Source organism: Centruroides vittatus, unplaced genomic scaffold (genome assembly GCF_030686945.1).
Source record: "Centruroides vittatus isolate TY-2023 unplaced genomic scaffold, ASM3068694v2 scaffold_1025, whole genome shotgun sequence".
NCBI classification, from domain to species: domain Eukaryota; kingdom Metazoa; phylum Arthropoda; class Arachnida; order Scorpiones; family Buthidae; genus Centruroides; species Centruroides vittatus.
The window spans coordinates 131155-159060 of NW_027122668.1; the positions used below are offsets into that span (position 1 = coordinate 131155).

The 27906-nt window shown below is 30.4% G+C and overlaps 2 protein-coding genes across 2 annotated transcripts; both read left to right on the top strand.

Annotated features, from left to right (window-relative positions):
* Positions 1-618: 618 nt before the first annotated feature.
* LOC136986446 (3-oxoacyl-[acyl-carrier-protein] synthase, mitochondrial) lies at positions 619-2234 on the top strand. The gene is made up of 2 exons (XM_067283971.1): positions 619-744; positions 820-2234. Exons 1-2 carry the CDS (start codon positions 724-726, stop codon positions 2161-2163), a joined length of 1365 nt encoding a protein of 454 aa, XP_067140072.1. The 5' UTR covers positions 619-723; the 3' UTR covers positions 2164-2234.
* A 720-nt stretch (positions 2235-2954) lies between these two features.
* Positions 2955-26936, top strand: LOC136986445 (major vault protein-like). Its single transcript, XM_067283970.1, has 15 exons — positions 2955-3114; positions 11392-11542; positions 14408-14603; positions 18695-18815; positions 19127-19353; positions 19456-19692; positions 21784-21915; positions 22011-22160; positions 24081-24325; positions 24505-24702; positions 24839-24980; positions 25056-25267; positions 25346-25589; positions 25900-26088; positions 26424-26936. The coding sequence occupies exons 2-15, from the start codon at positions 11400-11402 to the stop codon at positions 26562-26564; spliced, it is 2577 nt and encodes an 858-aa protein (XP_067140071.1). The 5' UTR covers positions 2955-3114; positions 11392-11399; the 3' UTR covers positions 26565-26936.
* Positions 26937-27906: the final 970 nt, after the last annotated feature.

Genomic DNA, 27906 nt, shown 5'->3' on the forward strand with positions numbered 1-27906 from the left:
AAAATTCCTGGGATTTTTCGACTCGTCGGGATTCGAACCCGGGTCGCCCAGAGCGGTAGGCTGCCACCTTAACCGCTCGGCCATCCGGCCTGAATTATTTATACTGTATTTTACATCTATGAAAATTAATTAACAAACAGCTTCGTTTCGTAATCCCAGCATAGTCAAGCCATTGTTGAAAGGAGATTGAAATTACAGTACAAACACATCAAGACTTGTTTGTGGCCTACAGTCGCAATATGTTTGATCCAAGAGTCGTCGAAGGATATAACATAGAGTGACCGCGCGATCGGTAGTCGAACCTACGACGATAGAATGAATTTCATTCGACGTCGCCTTCAACCAGTTTGCTTCAATATCAACTAGTTTGTGCCAGGCTTAACGCGGCATTCTCTCAAAAAAAAGATTAATACTAAGAGAATGGAGTTGTCCCTAAATTTTTTATATTTTTCCCTATTTATACTTTTAAAATTGTTAATTTTAAAAATATAAATAAATTTAATATTCAAATTATTAATTTTATATATTATAAAATTAATTTTAATACATTATTTTATAGTTTTAAAGATTTTAGTAAATAAATACTAAAATAATATCTAATGTATATATTTCAGATGGCGCTTTAGTAACAATGCTGCTTGCAGGTTACACGCTTTCGAAATATTGTATAATGTATATCTTTTAATATAAATAAAACCTTGATTTTGGATTCGAAGTTTCAAGATGGTCTCAATTCAAACAAAGGTGAGTCAGAAAAATATTTTGATTAATTTTAATAAATTAAAAGTTTAATTAAAACAAATATATTGATTATTTCAGATATGTCTTCATTCTATCACCAAATCTGTAGTTTTTATCAGCAAAAGTATTTCAACAACTCCACGAATTGTAGTCACTGGATTAGGTCTTGTTTGCCCGCTAGGTGTTGGTGTCAAATATGCATGGCCTAGACTTTTAAATGGTGAATGTGGTGTTTTTAATCTACCTCAGGAAAAGTATCAAGGTATACCCTGTCAAGTTGCAGCATTTGTTCCAAAGGGATCAAATCCAGGGGAGTTTACCTATGAAAATTTTCAAAAGTCTGAAATTAGAAGTATGTCTTTGGCCTCTATGTATGGTTTGACAGCTGCAAAAGAAGCTATTGAAGATGCTGGTTGGCAACCTACAAGTGAAAATGAAAAAAATTATACAGGAGTAGCAATAGGAACAGGCGTGATTGATTTAGAAGAAGTTACAGATACGGGTTGTGGCCTCAGAGATAAAGGTTATCGTACAGTCAGCCCTCATTTTGTAACAAAAACTTTAGTTAATATTCCTGCTGGATATATCAGTATGAAATATGATTGTAGAGGACCAAATCATGCTGTATCTACTGCATGTACAACTGGAGTCCATGCAATTGGAGATGCTTTTAATTTTCTTAGGAAAGGAGATGCTTCTGTAATGATTTGTGGTAGTACAGAAGCTGCAATAGGTCCACTATCTATAGCAGCCTTTTCAAGAATGAGAGCATTATCCACAAACTTTAATTCTAAACCACAAAAGTCGTCTCGTCCATTTGATAAGAAGCGTGATGGATTTGTTATGGGAGAGGGAGCAGGTGTTATAATTTTAGAAACTTTAGAGCATGCCAAAGAAAGAAATGCAAAAATTTATGCAGAAATATTAGGATATGGTTTATCTGGTGATGCTTATCATGTTACTGCACCCAGAGAAGATGGTGGTGGTGCATATCGTTGCATGAATGCAGCTATAAATGATACTCAAATCGATAAGGAGTCTATATTTTATATTAATGCTCATGCAACTTCCACTCCTCAGGGAGACAATGCCGAAATCACGGCAATCAAAAGATTATTCGGCAATCATGCCGAAAAACTTGCTATATCTTCTACCAAAGGTGCCATTGGACATTTATTAGGAGCTGCAGGAAGTGTAGAAGCTATTTTCACCATTTTATCTTGCCATACAAGTACTGTTCCTCCAACTGTTAACCTAGAAGAACCAGAAGATCAGTTTAAAAATTTAAATTTTGTGCCAAATAAATCTCAGTCGTGGCCTCTAATGGAAAATTCTAAATGCAATCAAAGAATTGCTTTAACCAATTCTTTTGGTTTTGGTGGTACTAATGCATCATTGGTAATTAGTAATTTTATTCAATAATGAAAATGTTAATACATTGTATATAGTCTGTAATTATGAATATAAAATAAATTATTTTTATTAGAAAATTCCTTTGGTGTAAAACAATAATCTGTTCATTTAAAATGAAACAAACAGCATTCATTCAAATTAAAACTTTTACAAATTAATTCACAATTAGTAAAAACTAATTTTATATAGAGATGTTTAAGTACTGTACAGTTAAAAATATAAATCAGTTTTATATTTAATGTAACTGCTCTTTTAAATTGCAAACTTTTTAAAATTTTATCAAGACTTCTACTTTTTCATGCAAAAAAATTTATATTAATCGATGTCATTATTGTCTTTCATACTGTACGTACAGTACAGTACAATAATGTCGACTATTTAAACAACTGTAACTTATTGTCGATGCCATTTTGTAAGCTCTTTAAACAAAGCACCATATCACACGGTACATGAAATTTATTTCTCAATGCGGAAATAAAAATTTACCATAAAGCTAATTTCACTGACGAAATCACGTGGTTCATCAACACGTGTTAAAAGCGATTCGAGCGCACTCTCGATTGTCGATAAAATTTTCGTTTGACATTTATAACTTCTAAAATCGTTTTGATCGATAATTCACGACCTAATTACTTTTACATAATTTATTTAAATATTCTTCATATTAATTACAGAAATATAATTCTATAATTATTTTAAACTAATTTATCGAACTGTATTTTACTGTATTGTGACAACCTAACAATGCAACAAAATGAGATTAGAAAAAAATAATAAATCGCGTTACGTCTTTCCGGTGGGCGGTACTATAAAACGTTGCACGATAGTTAGAAACCGTCCGGCGAGTTGCATAATATATATCGTTAAAGTGAAAGATAAGTGCTTTTACGATAAAGTTGTCGCTGTTCCGCGTCTGTCCGAAACATTTCTCTCAGAGTTCCTACACCGGATTAACTTAAGGTATATTAAAAATTAATTTTATTAATTTACTTATTAAAATAAACTATTTAAAAATACTTCGAGTGAATTTAATTTATTTTTTAATTATTCAAATTTATTTAAATATAAATTATTCTAAGGGCAGTATAGAAATGGAGTTTTTAGAAGTTTTAGCGTCAAATAGAAATGATAATTTAAAAAAAAAAAAAAAACTATACTTTTACTTGTACGAAATGTACATTTTTAAAAGTAATTTATCGTTATAAATTAAGACAATTTTTTTATTTATTTATATTTTTAAACCAATAGGATCGTCCATAAATCACTTAAGGGACCAAGTATGACGTCACTAGTTTATGAGGGGAAGTAAGGTGTGTCTTTGATGACGTAAAATGCACCAGTTGTTTATTTTTCATCACAAAAATGTCTGAAAATAATTCTTGTATATTTGTGGATGGTGGTAACTTCTGGCTTGTTGATATAGAAGTAGGGGAATAGACATAAATCACAAAGCAGTTGACTACACGGAGGAAAAAACAAAAACAAAACCGAAACCAAAAAAACGGGGATATTAATTTTAAAATAACGGGACGAGATCTCGAGCTCTTCTCGCGAGCACTATCGTTGAGTTGTTAAACACGGACGTCTAACAATAAAAGGGGGTAAAAAAAATGGGCAAATACTTCAATGGCCCCTAACGCTGTCTTTATACTTACAACTGTCATTCCACTTCTCTGTAAGCTCTGTCATGCCATCATACATACCTCAAAATTATATAATGTGTATGCTTGGTCTACCCTGTTATTGTAATAAGGAATTGTAAATACATAGATTGGGATTGGGCATTACATTATTAATCACATTGATCCGTGACAAACATTACAGTTCATTATGCAACACTTCAGAAACAATCATTCTGTTATCCAAACTTAATCCTTACATACATGGTATTTAACAAATAGCCAGGACTGTATTGGGCCTAGGAGTAGACTGAGCCTTTTTTGTCTTTGGGTTTCTTTTTTAGTCATATTTTTTTTCTGTAACAAATGAAGTACATTAAATGTTTGTTTATTAACAAAAAGCAGGCTTAGATTTTTATCCTCTTATAGCCAAAATAACATTATAATAACAATTAAATAAAATCTTCATTTCTAAAAGCAGAGTTCAATAACTTTTTATATTTTTTATGGCATAATTAAAGTTTTCTGTTCTTTGTTAGTTTTGTAGTTTCATATAAAGAATGTCTGTTTGTTTAGTTAAGTTACAGTAATGCAACACTTGGGCAATCTGCCTAGGGGGGATGCCTTCCGTGAGGTCTTTTTAAGGGTAACTGGCCCCTATTTAGGCATTAGACGTGGAGAAAACCTGGAAAACTCCACATGGCAGCCCATCCCAGAAAGGCACAAACCCACAACCTAACTCCCCAGTGTTCGGTGAACGGAATTGTTTGGCCACTGGTAGGCCCATATAAAGACTGAATGAATAAAATTCCTTTTTTTTTTCCTTTTAATATCTTTTGATATTAAAAATATAACTGCTTCAAAGAATACTGTAAATTAAATTTCAATAAATTCTTTATAAATTTTTAATAAAATTTAGAAATACAAAAAGTTGTTCTCAACTTCTTTCTAAATTGAAATCTTTATGTTGATTAATGAATCATTAAACAGTTCTATATTTGATCGAAATTAACTTCACTTATTGTATAGGATTCACATTTTAAAATATGTTGTTTACAAAACATGCAAATACTTTATTTGAAACCAATTAGATCAAAAGGAATTTGTATTCGATAGGCTCTGATTAATTGAGTATTGAACACAAGACTGTTATTTATTAAACACTTGGCTTTTTCTGCCTTTATTTAGTTGAATACACTAAAATACTTTTGATTAGTTGAACTTTGACTAGTTGAATACATTTTGTATATTCAACTAAATAAAGGTGGAAAAAGCCAAATGTTTAATAAATAACAGTCTTGTGTTCAATACTCAATACACAGTTAAAACACAGTTTCAGGAACAATTAGGCTCTGATTAAATTGATGCATAATGAATCTGATACCTGTTGTGATATATTTTATGAAAAAATATATAAATTAACTTCTTTGACTAATAAAAATATTTTTAAGGTTGGTGTGTATTTCATACTACGAACATAAAGTATTCGTTTGCAATATATGTAAATAAGCTAAGCTTGGTTTTTCTATGTTCCTGATCGTCTGAAAGATTGTCTAAACTGAGTGATGAAACTGGTAAGCAATAGGTTTGATAGAGCCATTATTTTTAACTAGTTTCTAACTCTGGTTGTCAAAGCTTCATGAGTAATATGTAGATGATGCAATTCAACAAGTAATTTCATAAATTGATAATAAATTTAATATTTAGTTTGATCTTTGCATAGAATAACCTATTCACATATAAACTAGAAGTTCATATTTATTATATTGAATATAAATTTAAATAATTTATATGCTTTTATTAAAAATATCTGTCTTATTTCTAAACAGTCCATTTTACCTAACTTCTACCTTAAATTAAGCAATAAAGGAAATGCTTTTTATTAGTCAGTTATTAAGACGGAAACTTTCATTTTGCACGATAAAAAGAGACACTGTCTTATAATGTATATTTTTTATTTTAAGAAAATATACATAATAATCCGTACAAATAATATGTAATAATAACACAAGTACTTATGTTCATAATAAGCTATTTATTTTTATGTATAATTATACTATTTATTTAATTTAAAAGAACAAATGTAATTGAATAGCAATATAATTATCTTTCTGTATATTTTTAATGATACCCAAAAAGATTACTAACATAATCAGGGAGAGGGTTCAAGGGGTCTGTCTGGGCACCTCCCTGATTATGCCACAATCTAAGTTTATTAGTTGAATAACTTAATTGTGGACTTTTCCTATATTTAGCATTTTTATTAACTTTTACATCTTCCATTATGAAGGGAGAGGCTCAGAGTGCCTGGTAATAGTCATCTATTAAAAGCAACTAGAATTAGAATGTGTAGTAATTCATTCATATTAAATTTTAACTTTTACCTCCCTTTACACTAGATCATGTTAACTACTAAAAAAAGATGACATTTAGTTTAGTTTAAAGCCATAATAGTATTTTCATGGAATGTCAATCCTCAAATTATAGTTCCTTAACTAGTATATTGATGAAACTATGAATAAGCATAAAATTGTTTGAAAGAACTGGACTAAAATTAATATACAGACTTGGATTCTGAGCATAAGCATTTTGGACATGTCCCTCCCTCGTCAGTCCTCTTTTACATGTCCAAAATACAGGCTTTTATTGGTTTCCATGGATATATATATCCATATTAATTGTATTCCTGTATGATTCTTCTCTCATGCAATTTTTTATGCTTACTCATAATAATCACTATGAGAACAAAAGGCAATCAAGTACAGTTGAAGAAACTAGTTTTGATATTTATCATTTTGGAAAATGGATAGATGAAACATTTACATTCAGAAATGAAACAGTTGTAAGTGTATATTTAAAATTTTTAAAAAACTTTTTAAGATATTATCATCATGAACTAATAAAGAAGAAAACATGAGTGGAATTGTTATTAACTATAAAGTTCTCATCACTTCATGTAATATATTTAATTAAGATGTATTTATAACGCATTAATAATAAACATAATATACATGTTGTAGATACTGATACTAAGCTTTGAAAATTTGTATATTATTATTCCATATTTCATCATTTTTAGATTTATTCCAATTAAAGATACAGACTTGTTTCAATAAAGATTATCAACATAAATTTAAGTAAGAAGTGAAATCTATGTTCTTTAATCTTTAAATATTACGGCTGATATCAAATATCACTGAGTCAACATGATATTGTAATGCATTTAATATATAATCTCTGACAAACAGAAATATTAAGGTCAAAGTTAAATTATTTTTGAAAAATGTATTTATTATTTAACATATAATAGAAAAATTTCATAAGATAAAAAGTATAATTATAATCTGTTTTTTTTTTTATTATATTTGTTTTAAGTTATAAAAATTGAGTCATATTTTGTTATACTTTATTAACATTATAAAAATTAAGGCAAATATCTGTTCTGATTTTAAAATTGTATATATGTGATCTATACAAAACTCTCACAATGAAAATTAATTACCATACATCAGGGTTACTCTGTCAAGTATTTGAAAGATGAATTAAATATTTTTCAATAAAGTATTCAAGTCATTCTTCATTTAAGAGTAATGCTTAACGTTCGTCAATAATGTCGGCAAAAACATTTTTGATAGCATTATTTGAAGAATCCTAAGCTTCACTCTTAAATGAGATGAGTTGTGAAATATTTGGCAATTCTTTCAGTATACATTTTAATTTTTAGTTATATTCAAAGAATCTTGTGTAGTAGTTAACACGACTACTATATTTTATATACTGATGATGTTTTTTAAATATTTTCAATAATTCAAAAGATCAGTTTATTTTAACGTATAGAACAAATAGCCAGAAGAAAATAGGAAAGATATCTTCTCTCTCCCAGCAGTGATAACATACATAACTATATTTATCTACAGTAGAGATACAGAATTTTGCTTTACATTTCTACTCCTGATACTGACAAAACTTTTCGTAGTGACATGTTCATTATTTACTTAAATTAAGGTTTTACCATATATTAAAAATATTTAACACTTATTTGGGCAAGATGGTTGTCATTAAATCTGAGTCTTTTATGTAATAAAGTAGAATTTAATAATGTATAATTTCACAGAAAAGTTTTATATATGTATTATTTCTTAAGTAATTATTTTATTTCTGAGACTGTAATAAACAAGTATGCAATCTAAATCAAAATAAATACACAAACATTTTTTAGTAAATACATTTTATGAGCAGTAACTCTTGGTTTCGGATTTGGAAAAACCTGTTAATTTGCAAATGAATTTTATATGTAATTAGCAGGATGTTCATTTGCATGTGACAGATGAACCAGAAATTTTTGTCCATTTAAATCAAGGTGTTAATGTAATACTTTTTTCTTTTGTTTAAAATTGTAAATTGTGGTACTTAGATTTTGGTTAATGTAACCCTTGGTGCCAAAATGGTGGTTCATCTCTGATTTAGTGTTACCACCTGTCTGGTTTTCACCCGGACAGTCTGGGAATCGACTCACTGTCTGGGTGAACTATTAATTTTGTCTGGGAATTTCGTGAAATTGTGAAAGTTCTTGCAAATATTGTTATAAATTTTCACCATTTGAACAACAAAAGACCTCACACTCACTGAAACTCATTTGCCATTCCGCCACGTTACTCTATTTATGCTGACATGTGACGCGCAACCTGCCTCTCAACCTTTTTTTTTTTTTCTTTATTTGCTTGTATGTTACTCCTACACAAGTCCCTAGACCCTAACTGTAACTGATTTAGAACCAGCATGCACGTTATTCTTTGCATTGTAAAATGACGTTGTCCATGCGTCAGGAACTTCTGTTGGAACAAACCTGACCTGCCGTCCAGGTCAGCGATTTTGTAAAGGTGGCAACGCTACTCTGATTACAGCAAGAAAACAGTGGGATGCACGTTCTAACCTAACCTAATTTAACCTATTCTAATAATTTGGTTGTTAATGATTATGGTAATTTATTAGAATAGGTTAGGTTAGGTTTGAACGTGCGTCCCACTGTTTCCTTGCTGGAATCAGAGACAGGCCACCATCTTGGCACCAAGGGTTACATTAACCTAGATGTTAATATTATGAAAACTATTTTATTTTAATTTCAAATTAAATTATTTATTATTGTAATATGTATAATATATTAATTTTTAATTCTGAACATTTGGAGATAAAAAGAAATTTATATATTATTTTTATTTATTATCATTAGGTTAAATAAAGAAACAATACATTTACCTAAAACCTATTATTATTTTTAAATCCAAAAAATTTATATAAACCTCCAAAATAATTTGGAATATAAATCATCTATTGAGTTACAATCAATAATTTATATACTTTTTTTAAATAATTCAAATTTATGATGTAATTTAAAATGTATATTTGTTAAATTTCATAATAAGTAATTATTGAGCTTTCTAAATTGAAAATTTTCCACGATAAAAGGAAATTATTATGATCATTACAGGGAAAATTCTCAAAATTTATTATTTATAATGAAGTTAATGGCTATTTAAAACATTCTTCAATTTTTAATTTGTATAAATATTTAACTGCGTCTTCTTAAATCAAATATGGATTTTAAGTATGTCAAAGATTTGGCATCCGTTCAGTAATCACCTTAATAGCGTTATAATAGCTCGACATAGATACTTGTAAGCCGATAAGAATTAAGTTTAAAGTTTTTTAAATATGAAGGTGTAGAAGTTCTGCATAAAAAGTAATTAAAACTTAATTACAGTTGTATCAATTTTTTTTAATTAGAATAATTTTTTTTAAAATTCTGATTATTTTTGCGTTAATTTTGCATCGTACGGTGTTTCATTTTGAAAAGAATTGTAACGAAATCATTGATTTTTGTCGTTCTCGAATGCTGCCACATTGATCTACTTCCTTAGATATTGGATCATTGCCAGTAAACAATGAATAATATATATCTACGATATATATTTTCATGTTTACTGCACGGTTGTCATTTTGACATTTTAAGCTTTAATATATAAATTTCAGGTAATATTTTAAAGATCATTGACTGAGCTTATTATTTATATAAAATCTATCATTTTAATTGCACATCTTAACAAATATTTTAAATAATTTTTTTAATATATTTTAATAGTAATAAGTCTAATGTTTAAGTAAAAAAAAAAATTATTAAGTACGATTTATTCTGTTTACTTTTACGCATGAAATCAAATGTGTTTTTTTTGTCGGGAAATATATTTTGTAATGCTTGTTTTTATATTACTTTAATGTTGTTAATCATCATAAATTTTTATTATTTAATGTGTTTATCAGGTTTCTTTGAATTACATAAACAAATTTTTAGAATAATTACTAATTTTATTCTAATGTTTTAAATGTTTTCAAGTAAATATTAATTTTTTTTAATAGCAATATATATTTTTTTTTTTTTTTAAAAAAGATTTTCTTCTGATTAAATGTAATCTTAACAGTTTTATTTGATATAAGAATGGAGTGGTTCTGAATTTTAAAATTATGAAAAACATACATTACTGAAGCAATTATTTAACAAATTTTTGTGCTAGAAAGGTACAAAAGATGCAGTGGCGTAGCGAATGTAACTGTTGCTGGGGTATAACTGGCGCTTGACACTTTATTGGTGCCCCCCTCCAGAAACACACATAGTTTGTCTTGGAGACCATTTGGGCACCCCTCTGTGAGTGGAGCTCGGTGCATGAAACACCCCCTTGCACCCCCCTTGCTACGCCACTGGAAAGGTGCCTCCTAGTGTTTTCTTGTCCTGAAGAAGTTCCATTCTAGAGAATTAAGAGTTTGAAAGAGGTTAATTTTTAAAAGTACACAAAATTTGACATGTTTAAGAGAAATTAAAGGAATTTCTCATCTTTCTATAAGAAGTTGAATTCTATAAAACTTTTAGGACAAACTGTACATATATATAATAATTAAAAGACCTTAAAAAGGTAATAAGGTGAAGTGATTTGAATTATTAATGTTTAGAAAGTTAAAATTGCTTTCAGTCTCATTTCACCTCAAAATTAATTAGAACTATATACAGTAGAGCATCGATTATCCGACTTAATTGGGGACTGGGGTTGGTCGGATAACTGAAAAGTCGGATAACCGAAAAGTATGAAAAAATACATTATTAGTATAGTGTATTAGGCCTGGTTTAAATACTAGCCTCCCTTTCATCATCGAGCCATGCTGCCAGCTAAAACATGCAAAAATTTAAAAAAATAATATTAAAGTAGCCAAGACAACCAAATATTGTAGCGCCACATCACTAGCGGACATTTGAATTTGCCGACTAGAACGCGGTCAGTTAACCGATAAGTCGGATAATCGATGCTCTACTGTAATTATATAACAAATACATTTGGGTAGATTGTTTAGTATCTTTACTCATATATTTAATTATTTGTATGATTAAAAACTTAGTTGATTATGGAAGTTACTGTGTTAAAGCTATAGAAGTTTTTAAATATTTTCTGTTGTTGACCAGTGTATTAAAATTATAAATCTGTACAATCCAAATAAAGAAGTTTTTAAATTTAAATCATACAAAATTTATAAGAAAATTGAATTCTTTTCTAATGTTTTCTATATTGTTTAGTTGGCGAAATGACTACTCCAAAGCATAATCGTAATGAGGAGAGTATCTACAGGATCCCACCATATTATTATTTACATGTTTTGGACCAGACATCAAATGTTACAAGAGTGGAAGTTGGTCCACAGACATATATTCGCAAGGAAAATGAAAGGTAAGAAAATTAACTTAAATAAAGCTATAATAATCTCATAATACAAGTTATATATGAAATTAAATTGTAGTATTAACTCTGCACCATATTGATTTTAAGCTGTAATTAACTGATTTATCAAACTGTTTATTCTTAGAATTTTGAGTTATAAAATATTTCTTTTATTGATGGTTGATTTGAAATTTCCTTTTGCCAATATATATACTTTTTTTTCCTCTTTACTATTCGATGCATATTTATTCCAATATACAATTATAAATCAAAAACTGTTAATCATTTTAATGTATTAAAAATAATTCTTTATTTTTTTAATGTCCTTACTTTTAAAAATATACCATGTAAATAATGAAATACAGTAAAACTTCTGTAACTTGAAGTTTTTTTCCTGCCTCTTTCAAGTTAGACAATTCAGATTAGAGAACAATACTGATAAATGCCAATTCCAAGTAGATTAGATCTCTTGCATTTTATATAAAGAATCTTTGATAGTTTTTTGTTTTAAACAGCTGTTTAATGCCTTTTCATCAACATGTTAATGTAGCTAACAGAATCAGTTTTGCAGGTACAGTACATCTTATCGAGATAAAGCAACAGATCATCTCATTTTGGACTGGAATGTTGTCTATAAATAGGTGTTGGACAGTATATACAACTAACTGTCTGAAAACTTCGTGAAAATCAACAATTAGGATCACTTCAGACAGAATAAGTATTAAAATTCAAGTCAGGATCAAGTCAAGTATAAATCTAAACTGAACCAAATATTTCACAAGATTCTAAAAAATGTTACAATAGAACACATGTAAATGTCACTATAGAATATAGAAATAAGACTGACTTCTGAAAAGAATATTTTATTGCAATAAATTTGCACTTCTACAACAACCTAAATCAACTTTCACAAGGTTTTGGCTTAGTCTTCATCGGTTCAACACCATACTTGTGGAGCCATCTAAAAAAGTTTTTCCCTCTTCTAACTCCTGTATATTTCCATCTTATGGGTAGAAGACAAAACTAGAGTTAAAATGAATTCTAAGCAATGAATTCTGTAAAACTGTAGCTCTTCAATTAATTAACGAGCATTGAATCTACTAATTAAAGTACCTTACAATAGAATATTACTTATATATTATATGAGTATAAATAAAACATGATTTTATTATCATAGTGATATTTTGATAATGATAAGTATTAGGTGACAAAATTGAGTTGCATGGTCTTAACCAAACAGTTAGTTAGTTAGTTAGTTAGTTAGTTATTGAATAAAATACCAAAAAGGTGCATTTCCGGTACCGTAGAATGACAGAACTGAGGGAGTGATTGTAAGAGGTGCAGTGCGAAAGGAAGACACAATGCATGGTCCAATTAAACAAATTTAATTTTGTGCTTAAAAATATATATACAGTTTCTTTAGTTTTGCTGTTGTACAATTCCGGCTACCTTCTGATGGTTTCAGTGTTGCAGGCAATCCAGGTAGTTGGTCTTATCCCAACTACTAACCGACAATGGTTTGTGTCTAATAGTCTCTTGCGCAATTCCTAATCTAACTTAATCTAATAGAAGATGGATAGAAAAAGGGGAAGTAAGAAGAATAATAGGATAAGGGGTACCCAGTTTATCGGTGAGTAGTCCAAGTATTTCTTTGTCTCGACTTCCAAATCTTGAACGTTTTATTCTCTTGCAGTTCGGCTATCTCAGAGTTCTCCTCCAGATGTATCAATATACTTCTTTTTTGATCCGTTCTCTATGGTCTCCTTTTTTACAGCGCTCGTCGGATTCCACTTACGAGCCTTGCCACCACACGTCCGTTACCTCTCGTGTCCGGCCCAAGAATGTGTCTTGGAATTTCTATTTTCCCCTCCAGCTCCATCGCAGACTATTGTTTTCACCCTACCTCCTGGTGGGCTAGGGGAGAGTCTGAGTTCTCGGAAGTTCGAAACAAAGGGAATTGGAAGGAAGGATAAATTTATAGAAATAGAATATAAAATTAAATTAAAAACTATACAAAATAGAATGGTGTACAGCCACATGATATTTGTGAGGGTGACAAAAATGAGGGATGAGTGTAATCCAGTCTCTATGAAAAATTTGATCACATTATGAATTTTTTTTATTCTAGAGTTTAGTTTTGATGTTACAGGAATTCCTTGACTTTTGGACAATTCCCTCCACCTCTTTTTTTGTACATTATATTTTGATACCTCCGAGTTACTTTTCTTAGATAAAATTTGGATTTTTATACATTTTCAGCGACAAAAAAAAAACATTTGAGAGATTGTGCAGTGACTTGCTACTGATCTAGATTTTTCTAACATAAAAATCAATTCATTTTGTAAAAAATTACAGTAGAGACCATCATAATACCGTTTTGTTTTATGTAAAATAGAAATAAATACAGTAGAGCGTCGAAAAGTGGAACCAATTGGGGACTGGAGTCGTTCCAAGTAGTGATTTTTTCCAATTTCCGATTATGTACGAAAAAATATATTAACCTGTCCGATGTTCAAATTTTTCTTTGTTGCGTATCGCTTCCTGTTGAATTTTTCTCCGTTGCGTGTCGTTTTGTGTTGAATTTTCGTTGATTTTAAGCCTAACGAAAATTTTTATAATAATAATCGAGGCTATCGTATCGTTAAAAATTATTTCTTTATTTTGTACAAACAAAATAAATATATTGAAGAATATAAAAAACATGAAAATTATACTTTAGAAGTAAATTTAGTATCAAAAACGTTCGATTCAGCACGACACAGTCCGACTGAAAATCGTTTCAGTTTCTGGCCATTTCAATTACCCACGTTCCACTTTTCGACGCTCTACTGTACTATAATTTTTAAATAAAATTTTATAATTAAATATTTTCAGAGTTATTTTGGGACCCGAAAAAATGATCATTGTTCCTCCAGGTCATTATTGTGTGATACAAAATCCTGTGATAAGAGACAATGATGGAATTATTCAATATGATCTATATGGTCAAAGTAAACTGCGACATGCTGACTTAGAAATAAGATTACAGCAAGATCCTTTTCCTTTATATCCTGGAGAAGTTTTGTTTCAGGTTAGAAGATATTAAATATTCGATTTTTCTTAAAAATTATTTTAAGTGCATATTAATTTATACATCATAATTAATTTTATAACTTTATTGTACATTGATAAAGAAAGTACAGATTCTATTAATATTTGATTTATATAGAAGACTAAGATTTTATTGTCGTGCTATCTATATCCTGGCTGATTAAGTATATCTTACCAAATTACATATCATCTATATATTTAACTAGCCAAGTTACAGTTTGATAATAAACCCAATTTTATCATTTAAGTAATAAAATCAATTATGTAGTGTATATTTTTGATATTTATTAATTAACGTCAACTAATTTTAAGTGGATGAATAAAATAACTTTTTATACTGATATCAATAAACAATTTATTAGATTATATTATCAGAATTCATCTTTGTCTTCATATTACTCAATTTTTCATTTTGAAATAGTAATATTTGTGTTCTTTAATTTTAATTTTGCAATTTCATCAAATTTAAGTTACATTTGTGCTATTGTATGCTTGTAAAACAAATATTTTTTTCAAGAATACACTAACAAAACATATATAAACGTTTTGAAAATATTTGTGTTAGATGTTTAATTTTAATATTATTCTTAATATACATTATAGTCATGACTATAATGTATATTAGTATATTAGTGTTCTCCAGAAATTTTTACCAGTGAGATGAAATGTGTGAAGAGGTTCCAAAAACGAGTTTAAATTAAACATTTATTATAGAAACTTATTAAAACAAAACTAGAGGAAAAACACCTCCATTGTTAAAACCGATGAAAGATCAGATTCTTTGTGCTAGTCATATGAAACTGGGACAAGAAAAAAAGACTATTAGTGAGGTTGAGGCAGAAGTTTTAAACGTGAAAACGTGTATGTTGGACGTTCAGCGCCACTTTCCTGTAAGCGTGGAAATTTGACAATGATGTTTGGAATATTGAGCATGATTCCACTGACTTTCCAAATGCCATTGTCAAACTTCTAGGCTTATGGAAAGCGGCGCTGAACGTCCAACATACACGTTTTCACATTTAAAACTTCTGCCTCAACCTCGCTATTAATGTAAAACACAATGCAATAAATGAAAACTAATGTTCTCCAGTAGAGATGGACCTATGACAAGGCACTCGTATATAAGTAAATAGAACATAGAAAAATTTTGGAAAAGGGAACGGTTAATTATGAAAGGAGACATTGTGTCAGGCCATTAAAATTTTAAGACATCATACACTAGACAACAATGAGTTAAAATATGAGCGCAAGAGTGGGAAGAAGAGATGTGGAACCAGTCAGAATGGACAAAAGGGGGAGAATGGAGATTGATATAATCCCTGATTGTCAAGGTCAGGGGACACTCAGTTAGTGGAGTCCAAAGTGAAAAGATGCTGTGTGTCAATACATGGAAGATGGAGCTTTCTGTCCTTGTGCCATGCCACCGATGCCAACTAATGAATCTCCTCATCTGCTGCAGAAAAAACATCCTCGAACCTTCAATTGTTTAAAGCACTTTGTGCATAGAGTAAGTTATTTCCTGTCAAAATAAACGTGTTATGTGAGATACTTGTCATCATTTGTCTCCTCTGCCACAATCTCACACGAGCATCCCTAGATCATCCTGACGCGGGATTAACGATCTCCTCCTAAAAGTTGGCTAACTTACAAATGGAGTAGCTGGAGTGATAAAAAATACTGCCGTTTTTATAAAATTTTTTATTCATAAATTCAATTCATATTTCTTCATAAACAATACATCCACATAGACATAAACAAACACACCTATATTGAAAGTCATTTGAAAGAGACTGTGCAGACAGGGCCGGCCTTCTCGATAAAGGGGCCCGGGTGCAAGAAACTATTTGGGCCCAAATGTTTTTCTAAAATAAAAAAATTTACAAACACGAACATATATTAATGCATGTTTATTTAAAGCGTGATTTTGTTCTTGCTAATACATTAATTACTTCAGAAAAATTACTAAAAATACTGCATTCTTGATAATGTTGGGGCCCCCTCAATCGCGGGGCCCCGGTGCGTAGCATCCGCCGCACCCCCCCGATGGCCGGCCCTGTGTGCAGAAGTTAATTCACCACATGGATTAGCTTCTGCAAATGTCAGTTGGCAATGGGTGATTATATTGTTAGACTAACCCAATTTTATAGTAGTGAAAGTGTCAGAATATTTTAAAAAGTTTATTAAATATCAGTTTTAGTCAATTTTAATAAATATAACAATAGTATTTTGTATGAGTAAATCACAGTGTACACAATCTAGCAGAAAAATGCCATGGTAAATTATTGTGAAGCAGAAAAATTTTGTTTCTAAGCATGGAAAAATTATAGAAAAGATAATTTTTGCTTTTGTAACAATTACTACAGAAAATGAGAATAGAAAAGTTTTTACATGCCAATTCTGTTTAAAATATTATAAAACAAATTGGCATAACCTCAACTATTTTCACCTCGGAATGATGATAGAAGTTCAAGATAGATGATGGTATGGTCAGTTGTAAAGCATTCATTGATCATGATCATTCTCAATTCCTTTATTATCCATTAAGGCAAACACCCAACAAACTAAACACTTGGTAAATGTTAGAAAATTTATTTACACTTGATATAACATGTATAAGTTCAATAAAGGATGCCAACTCTAGGCAAGACCCAATCGTTGGTGGAACAATATGACGACATACTGAATCCATACAAAAATCAATGACACTTATTACAAAAATAATTTTTCTAAAACTAACCCTTAATACTAAATGTACTCTAAGAAAGGAAGATTGCTACTTTTTGCCCCTCTTCAAAGGTGGCAGATAGGACAGAACAAAAAGTATGCGGGTCATACAAACATCTTCCTGTTATTGTGAGGGGCCATGTGGAAACTTCTTACATACAATACATGCTTGTCTTATCCTCAGTTCCTGAGGGTTTTTACTTGTATCCAAATTGTCGGTCACTCTTTTGAAACTTTCAACTGGTCAAGAATGCCAACTCAAACACTGGGAATTTCAAGGTTTCCACTCAGTTATAACTTCACCCATCTACTTGGGCACCGGACACTATAACATCTCTCTTCTTTCATCATCATTTCTCTTCAAACACCAGCTCAAAAGTGACCTTCCTTTGCCTTGTACGCCCTCAGATAACCTTGTACTCATTATACTGATTATTTCAGGAAGTGGCTCTCACCTCTAAGAAGGAAGAATTAGAGATTAGCAAGTTCTAGAAGGGAGAAAGAACAGAGTAAGAAGAACAAAGACGAAAAGCGACATACAGTGGACAATCACAATATGAATAAAAATTACAAAATATTTTACATAATCAGTAGTTACTAAAATCCACTAAAAAATAGATAACATTATTTTCTAATTTCTCTCTTATTCTGAAATTATAATCTGAAATAAAAGCATTAATTAATGGAACCTAATCTTGACACTCCTGTAATGTAAGCCTACTGCCCACTCTACCTAAGTCTCAAACTGATACTGACTGTAAGCAATCGACATTACATGCGATTTTGTTACTTCATTTATTGAATTCTTTATGCTACTGAGAGAATTTATCTTTTTCTGCATTACTTTATTGTAAGTAGGAATGGAACTTCACAATTCTGCATTCCTGTTCTTACTCACTATTTTGTCGGTGCAAAGAACCAGGCAGCAGATCCATAAAAATGGATCTGATTTCAAACTTTGTAATTTGATACACAGTACTCCTGAATGATAAATCAGAATGTTTTTTTCTTTAAAAATAATTTACAAAATTTAGAAGTCAAATGACATTTTTAAAATAGAGATATCTTTTTGTATTCCACAAAACTTGGCACTGTGGTCAACTTTTAAATTCTTAAATATCTACTTCTTATGGAAACTAAATATATATATTTTTGGCCCTAAAGTTGTATTGGAAATTAATGGAAACTGAAGACAGCCTATTTAGGGCCGAAAACATTTAATTTATAAAAAAAAAAGAAAGTCTTGGATTCCATACAAAGTGGTTACTTAAGAATTTTAAAAAATCATTTGCTTTTGCATTTATATCTTAAAATTTTCTAAAATTTAATTATTTAATAAATTTTTAGGAAGTGAAACAATTACAAGTTGTTCCTGCAAACTGTGCTCTCAGAGTTCGAGCATTAAGAGATTTTGAAGATGGTAAAATAAAAAGAATTGCAGGAGACGAATGGCTGTTTGAGGGTCCAGGTATTTAGGTTCATATTTACTAGACATATAGTTAGACTTCATAAATTACCGTTAATCAATAAAATTATTTGACTTTGTATTGTTTGTCACACTGAATAAACCACAAGAAAAGACAGAAAAACAAAATTAATTTAAAACAGATGTAAATTTTTTAAATGTAAGATGTGTTATCATTAAAAATAACTATAAAAACATTGAGACGTTATAGAAATAAGTTTTATTTCCTCAATATTTACTTTCTAAGTAAAAACTTAATTTGTGAAAATCATTTTTCAAAGTTAATCACCAGAATTTATTGCTTTATTTTATAGGAACTTATATACCTCGTAAAGAAGTAGAAGTAGTAGAAAAAGTTAAAGCAACCGTAATCAAACCAAATCAAGCCTTAAAGCTACGAGCAAAGACCGAAATGATCGATCGTGATGGAGTAAAGCGTGTAATGGGAGAAGAATGGTTGATTAAAAAAGTTGGTGCTTATTTACCAAGAGCACATGAAGAAATTGTTGATATTGTCAATGCATATATTCTAACAGAAAAAGTAACTTATTTGGCTTCACAAAATTTATTTGGTTTTCAACTAAAATTTATATATATGTTAACCTTTCTTATGTACTGAAATTTGTATTTTCTTTAATATTAGGAAGCGGTTCACGTTCGTGCAATTAACACATTTGTTGACGATCTGGGCAACACTCGAAAGAATGGAGAAGAATGGCTAGTGAAAATGACAGATGTCGACACCTACATTCCAGGAGTTTACGAGAAGGTTGTAGGAGTAATACCTATTACGGCGCTTTCAAATCGTCAGTACTGTGTTATTCTAGATCCTGTAGATGAGAGCGGTAAGCCACAGCTAAGCCAGAAATTGTTGGTTAAGGTAAATTATTTTAATTGTAACTTAATTTTGATTTATAGTAATTTACGAAATTACAAGTTTGATTTTTGTATAAATTAAGTTATTCAGTTCATTGAGAGTTCAAATTCTTGAAATTTTCTACATTTATTATTTTATAATTATTTTATTACTAAAGTCTATAAGCATTTTTATTATTATTTAAATCTAAAATTTTATTAGAAATTTATAATCTACTGAAACAAAGTTACTTACAAAAAAATTCTTAATTTTCTCATTTTAATATTGTGGGTGCGCCTGGAAGTGGACAGAGTTGCACCTTCCTTTTTGTCGGCTAATAGGTCGGTGATACCTGCCCATGTCAAGATGGCGGTTCGGATGGATTACGCGTTATGCATTCTTCGCGAGTGGAGGAAGCGGATGGGTCCGACGATAGAGCGGCGCCGATACTCGAATAAATGACATGAACAACGTATAGAAACAACAACAATTTATTAAGACTAGAGCTAAAGGTACAATAGGGCGAGCTACAGTCACCTATGGTTTAGATACGCGGAGGGAGAGTTTACACAAATTTGGGGAGTCATACCTCGTGGTCCGAATCTGTCCTTTCTCTAGGTCAAAGTATCTTCGGCAAGGTATTCCTTTCGTTCGCCGTCGGAACGCGCACACACTGTATAATCGACACTCCGTAACCGACCCCCTTTCCCGCTCTCGTCGTCCTTTTATTGTCTCTGGTCACGTTTTGCTTTTTCACCAACCAGCGTTATTTGAGTGTTGTTCCTCATGATTCATGTTTTCTCCATGGATCCAAACAATAAAACATTTTATGGCGAGTGATTTTGGTTCCGGCAGGTTTGAATTTTCACAATATTTTATACATATATCATGGCATAAATATAGTTTTCCACAGTAAACTTAATTTAGAATTCCAGTTAAAAATTGATTTTAACCAAATATAGTTTTTAAATTATCAAAATAACTTTTCAATTTTGAATACAGGTACTCCTCACTTTACGATCGAGTTCCGTTCCGATGACTACATCGTTAAGCGAATTGGTCGATAAGTGGGGAGCTTGCTCCAGGAGTATAGGATCGTTGTAAAATTATCCAAATTATTCAACAAACTTCAAATTTATTCATAAAAAGACTATTATAGTACGCTATTAGCATATTATAGTACTATAAGACTATTATAGTATGCTTAGTGCACATGTCACCATTTGCCACTGAACGACACTCAAGCTGAGAAAGGGGATTCCCTGAATTGCAGGTCGAAACTCGATTGGTCGTAAGTGAAAGTGGTCGTTAAGCAGATAGGTCATAAAGTGAGGAGTACCTGTAAAGTTAAGAAAATAGTTAGCAAGAATGTATGGCTCCACTTCATCAAAATATGGAAACTGAATAGCTCAAGCTCAAAATAGCTGCTTTAAAGTGACTTTCTGGGCTGTTCACTATGCTTTCTCAAATTTCTTTCATCGTCACTTTCGTGCAGATGCTCAGCTTTTCGAGTTTTTCGAGCTTTTCGAGTCAGACTTACCAATGGTCATTTTCCTATTTCTTAAACTGTTTAGAAAGTAATTTGGTGATTATACAATCTGGTGCTCGTGAAGTTTCGCACTCGTATTTCTGATGTTTTATACCACGTAACAGTATCTTTTCGATGCTGGTTCATAAGTGTAGAAATAGCCATTTTTGACATGTTACTGTAGTAATAACAATAATAATAATGGGCAGTATGACAGTAAAACATTATTAATTTACAGTTAAAATCTTTTAAAGTGTATGTAATAACCTTGTTGAAATGTAAAGAATATAGAAATTAACTTTCTACAGTTCATACAGTAAAATTTAAGACAAAATTTATTGGAAATTTTGCAATTTAACCGAATTAAAATTTTTATTTCCTGAAATACATTTAATTAATAATTGATTTTAAAAAACTTAGTTAAAATGTCACAAAGTTTTTCCTATTGTGAATTGTCAGATAGAGTTAATATGATACAGAAATAATTAATTTTTAGAAATAAGTTTTTACTTTATATTTTTGAAATCAATATTTTCAAATCAAAATTTTAAAATTTCTATAACTATAGACGATTTTATTTAAAACAGGGAGATAAATCATTCTTTTTACATCCTGGCGAACATTTGGAAGCTGGTATTCAAGAAATACATGTGTTGAGCGATAACGAAGGGCTTGTTTTACGTGCAAAAGAAGCTTTTGTAGATACCACCGTAACACCTGTAAGAAAGACTTTTTTCCTCGTTTATCAGTTTAATAATCATATTAACTATAAATGGGTATAATTTTACAACTTTGAAAACTTTTTATTTTAAAGGCAGTTCAGCGTCAGCCAGGAGATAGATGGATGATCAGTGGTGCAGCAGAATATATACCTCCAAACGAAGTAGAAATTTTAGCGAAAAGAAATGCTATTCCTCTTGATGAAAATGAAGGAATATACGTTAGAAATATTAAAACTGGAAAGGTAAGAGGAAATTTTTAAAAATTTTAGATAAATATGTTTTATCATTATAAGAAAGTTAGTTGGCTAAAAGTTTTATTTCTTTCAGCTATATTTTAATCTCAATAATAATGATAGAATGTACCTGTACATATTCTATTTAATAATAGATATTATGATAAATATTTTATTAACTGGATAAATAAGACTACAATATAATATGAATTAAGAGTTCTGCCTTGGGCATGCGAGGCCATGCAGAGCAGTTTCTCCAGTGTGGTGGAGTCTGTAAACAAAAAGTCCAACTCCAGGAAATTTGTATGGTGTGACTCCTACCTCAGTTTTTTTTTTTTAAAGTAACACTAAGTAGATTCCTTTTTTAAGAAAGACATCATGTGCAGTGCCTGAATATTTTATTTAACATTTCTCTATAAAATGTTTTTACTAAAATTTGATGATGGTAAGAATCAAAAAATGGATATAGCAAATTTACCTCAAAAACCTTTAGAGTACATAAACACACATCTTAATAGCCAAAAGAATTCCACTTTTATTAGTTAATTATGAAAAGTTGATTTTAAATTTAATTATTTTAAAGAAGAAAAATTAAATACAATAAATGCAAAAAATAACGATTTGATGACTGACGTAATAGCGAGGTTGAGGCCGAAGTTTTAAATGCGAAAACGTGTAAGAAAACGGACGTTCGGCACCGCTTTCCTGTAAGCCTAGAAGTTTTACAATGGTGTTTGGTGTCAGTGGAATCACGCTCGACATTCCAAATGCCATTGTCAAACTTCTAGGCTTATCGGAAAGTGGCACCGAACGTCAGTCTTACACGTTTTTGCGTTTAAAACTTCTGCCTCAATCTTTTTAATAAATTGGTTCATAAAATAGTTTCTCCTGCTCTGGCTAGTTGACTAAACTGAAATATACAGTAGAATTTAAAGAAAAATATTTTTTTTTTCCAAATTTTGTCATCTTGGACCAATGGGTGCAGTCATACCCTGAGAACTTAAACCAGTGAAAAATAAGCTGGAACAATCTTATTAATTAAATTTTGTAGATTTCTCCTTTCTTAGTTTGTTGCAGTTAGATTCTGATCTTTGTTTTACTTTTTTCATTGATTTTTCTATTGACTGTTTTAAGACCAAATTATGATATCAAAGCTATAATAAATTACTCAAAACCAATAGAAGGGCAGTGAAAAAATTAATCAATCAAATTAGTAAAAAAAAAGTTGATATCCAAAGTAAAACATCTAAGATGTAAAAAATTATGGCACCCAAAATGAAAGTCAAATTTTTTTTTCTTGGGCTTCTCTTTGGTAAAGATGAGCTTAGCTTTTCGAAGCGATACCACATGCATTTACTTTCCAGGCGCAATCCCACGACTAACTACAAGTAATCACTTGTAGTTAGTCGTGTTAGATTAATACAGATTAGTGGTGGAAATAGTGATTTTTATCCACTTGTCACTGGTGGGCCGTAGCTTTTACTAATTTATTTTCTGAAAGTACACACATCATGTATGAAACGACCTTTATGATTAATATCATTTTGATATCTAAATTAATTGAAGAGTCCATTTTCTAAGAAATTTCTTTAGATACTAATTAAAAAGTGTATTTTTTTTTTTTTTTTACTTCACATTTTACAAATAGTAAACTTTGAGGTTGGAGTCAAAAGAATTTTACTGACTCCACAACACTTGTTTCTCCTCCTATTTTTGAATGTCCACTTGATATTTATACATGTGTAAATCATCTTATTTCACTACCAAATAAAATCTTTGTAATAATGCTAGTGATAACTTTTAAAAAATAAAGCAAAATAATCACTAGTATTATTAAAAATAAAAAATAATTACAGACTTTAATAGCTCACTAGATAATATATTTAAGTATTAATGTTTATATTATTTTTAACAAAAAAATGAAAATAGGTTCGTGCAGTCTGTGGAGAAACGTACATGATGAATCAAGATGAAGAACTTTGGGAAAAAGAGCTGTCGCCAAATGTCGAATCACTTTTGTCGGCTCATTACGATCCGATGGCCGATCGTGGACGGTGGGCAGATAAACAGTCTGCTACTTCTGCTGTTTCCAGAGATAAAACAAGAGTAATAACTTTTCGTGTGCCACATAATGCAGCGATTCAGATATATGATTACAAAGGGAAAAAAGCACGGTAAGTTGAAAATTTCACAAAAATACAGTAAGACATTATAATTTTTTTTTTTTTTTTTCCAATTTCTAAATTATTTCATATTTAAATTATGATTTAAATGTATTTCAAATTGTTTAGAACAATATACTGAATATTACACAAAAATTGTTTGTAATTTTTAAATTTCATTTTCAAAATAGTGTGGTTTTTGGTCCAGAATTGGTTATGTTGGGACCGGACGAACAGTTTACGCAACTAAGTTTATCAGGTCACAAGCCAAAAAAGCCTAATGTGATTCGGTCTTTGTGTCTTCTTCTGGGACCAGATTTTTGTACTGATGTCATTACTGTTGAAACAGCCGACCATGCTCGCTTACAACTTCAGCTTGCATATAATTGGTAAAAATTTCGGATAATTGTATAAGAAAATCTGAATAGTGTTTTTGATACTTTGATGATTTAAATTAAGAATATAATTGTTTTTAAATAATTGAAAATAATTTTATGTCGATAATTATTGTTATTTATTATTTAGGCACTTTGATGTAAGTCAAAAGGATGACGCGACAGCTTCTAAATTATTTGCGGTACCAGATTTTATTGGTGATCTTTGTAAAGCCGTAGCATCTCGCATTAGAGGAGCCATAGCATCGACTAATTTCGATGACTTTCATAAGGTTAGTAATTATTGTTGATGAAACACCGTTAATAATTTTGAGAATCCGATAACATTTTATGGAATTGTTAAACAGAATTCTGCTACAATCATCAGAGCTGCAGTTTTTGGCTATGATTCTGATAGAAAGATCAGAAATAGATTAATCTTTCCACAGAATAATTTAGTAGTAACTAGTGTAGATATACAAAGTGTAGAACCTGTAGATCAGCGAACTAGAGATTCTCTTCAAAAATCAGTACAACTTGCAATTGAGATAACAACTCAAAGTCAAGAAGCAGCTGCCAGGTAACAAAGAAATGATGATTAAAATGCTTTATTAAATGTATATATTTTTTGTTTATTAATATTTTACATACTTTATAGACATGAAGCAGAAAGAAGAGAACAAGAAGCCAGAGGAAAATTGGAAAGACAAAGAATTTCCGACGAAGTAGAATCCGAACGAAGTCGTAAGGATCTTTTAGAATTACAGGCAGCTAGCATGGCAGTAGAAAGCTGCGGACAGGCAAAGGCAGAAGCAAAAAGCAAAGCCGAAGCCCTGAGAATTGAAGCAGAAACAGCCGTCGAACAAGCTAAATTGAAAGTTGATGCTATGACAATTGAAGCAGTATGAATCTTTTATGTTCCTTTTAATAGTTTTTCATTTATTGTAATAATCATAATAATAGAAAAATAGAAAACTGAAATCATTTTCTAATATATTAATATTAAAGTTTCCTTTTATTTCTATTACATCAGATAGTTTTCAAACATTGCATTTGTTCAAATTTTTTTTATAGTGAATAATTTTGACTTTAGATATTTTCCTACTATCCTCTATTAGACAGGCTTGAATTAAACTTTATAAATACATTGAAATAATTATTTAAGAAATGTTTTTAAATTGCTGCTGTTATATTTAAATAATTTCTTAAAAGGAAGCAGAATTGGAAAGATTGATGAAGGCCAGAGATGCCGAAATCAGTTATCTTCGCGAACAAGATGAATTGCAGATTAAGAAATCAAAAGAATTGGCAGAAATAGACGTACAGAAATGCAAGGATATAATAAGTGCTCTTGGACCCGACACAATTCGTGCCATAGCTCTGGCAGGACCAGAACTACAGGTAAATTGATACGATATAAAATAGTTAATAATTCATAGTAGAGCTTCAGTTTTAAAATAGTTTATCATATAAAAACAAATATCAAAATGATATTGCCAAGAAGTTGTTTCTTAATTACTTAATGAAATATTTACAAATATATAATTGACTACAATTTTGAGTTTACTTTTGAAAGTCTGTCTGTTCAGTCTGAGTTCAAGCTGAAGAAATACACATGTATGAACACCTATGTGTAAACTACATGCATTTCAGCTTTTCTAGTTCTTTATAATAAAATGAAAAGTTTATTTGCAAGAAACTCAAACAATATTGTCATAAATTCATTTTATTTTCAGGTAAAGATTCTTCAAGGACTTGGACTTCATACAACTCTCATCACTGATGGAAATTGCCCCATAAATTTATTTAATACTGCACAAGGATTGATAGGAAATTCCTTATTGGAACCACCCACTAAAATACAAAAGGTCGAATGATTTTTCAGTACGTAAATATAGTAATTCACCACCTCCTTAACAAGTTACTGAATATTTCTTTGTCTGCAGGAATAAGGAACTCGCTAAGGCCAATGTAAAATTGGATGACTGCCATTTTCATTCCTTAAAATAATTACTGTTACTTGCAAGTGTTAATGAAGTTTAAGACTGTGTGCAAACTCAGATTTGACATTATTTTGTTGTTGAAATATGAGCATTCTATTTTTAATACTAATGATACAAATTGTTGTTTAAAATCAAATATATTTTTCTGCTTTTGCAATTTCTGTAAAATTAAACAGCTTTTCAAGTTTGTCTACATACCATGTGAGGGAAATTGATGTGCTTATAACAAATAAAAATGTATGCAGATGTTGATTATTTATTTATCTAAATACATCTGCTAGTAGAATATATATATATATATTTATTCTACTAGCAGGCCAGTGTTGCCCAGGTAAAAAGTAATACAAATAAATATTAAAATTTAAGCATTGCATAATAATTAATGGGGCTTTATTAGGTTTAATGCATTATTATATAATTTTCACTGCATCAAATTGAAATTATAGGATTCCAGAGGATTTCATCCATAACAATTACCCCTGCAGACCCAGCAATGTTTGGGACCCACAATTGGAAGAAATTTTAAGTTGGTAAGAAAGTGCAGTGAGATTTTACATTGAAAGTTCTGTAAAGAATATTTTGTACATTTCATTACAGTAGCAAATCTTAAGGTGTTTTTTTGTATATGTAAAATTATCTATATCTACCCAAATGTTGGTTATTTGGAAAACATTATTGTTTGTATTGTTTCCAGGGAAAATAAATTTATTTGTAAATAATGTCATTGCTAACAAACTATTAGTTTAAGATGCTAAACTAGTTGATAAGTTATCTTTGGGTTCTGTAAAACTGACAAAGACAAGAGGATGCAATGTTATAACCAGTTTTCTTTTAATGAAAACAATGTTATGTGAAAATATGCCTTCCTTTCGTCTTCACAATAACTAAGTCCCAAGAGACCTATATTCCGCAACTTTTTTCTAAATTCTTTCCACCTTGTAGACATCGTTTTTTTTCCTCTATACCCATTGTGGGTTTGACCACACCCACAATGGAGACCAACAAGGGGTGAGGGATGGGATCTAACATGAGTTTAACTAAATGGGAAAACTCTGGGGCATTGCTTGCCCAGATTCAAGCCTGTCCCCAGAATGTTAGGCTTTACTGCCTTGGCCATCCAACCATCTCATGTTTCTTAACTATCTATGGGAAACATGTATATGCCGAAATTGGTTTTAACAGGAACGTAGACAAAGCATTCTCTCTAATAATGGTC

Coding starts and splice junctions, on each gene's coding strand:
- LOC136986446 (XM_067283971.1), top strand. CDS start 724: ATGGTCTCAATTCAAACAAAG. Junction 745..819: donor TGGTCTCAATTCAAACAAAG/GTGAGTCAGAAA, acceptor TGATTATTTCAG/ATATGTCTTCATTCTATCAC.
- LOC136986445 (XM_067283970.1), top strand. CDS start 11,400: ATGACTACTCCAAAGCATAATCGTAATGAGGAGAGTATCTACAGGATC. Junction 22,161..24,080: donor GAAATATTAAAACTGGAAAG/GTAAGAGGAAAT, acceptor AAATGAAAATAG/GTTCGTGCAGTCTGTGGAGA. Junction 24,703..24,838: donor CTTCAGCTTGCATATAATTG/GTAAAAATTTCG, acceptor TTTATTATTTAG/GCACTTTGATGTAAGTCAAA.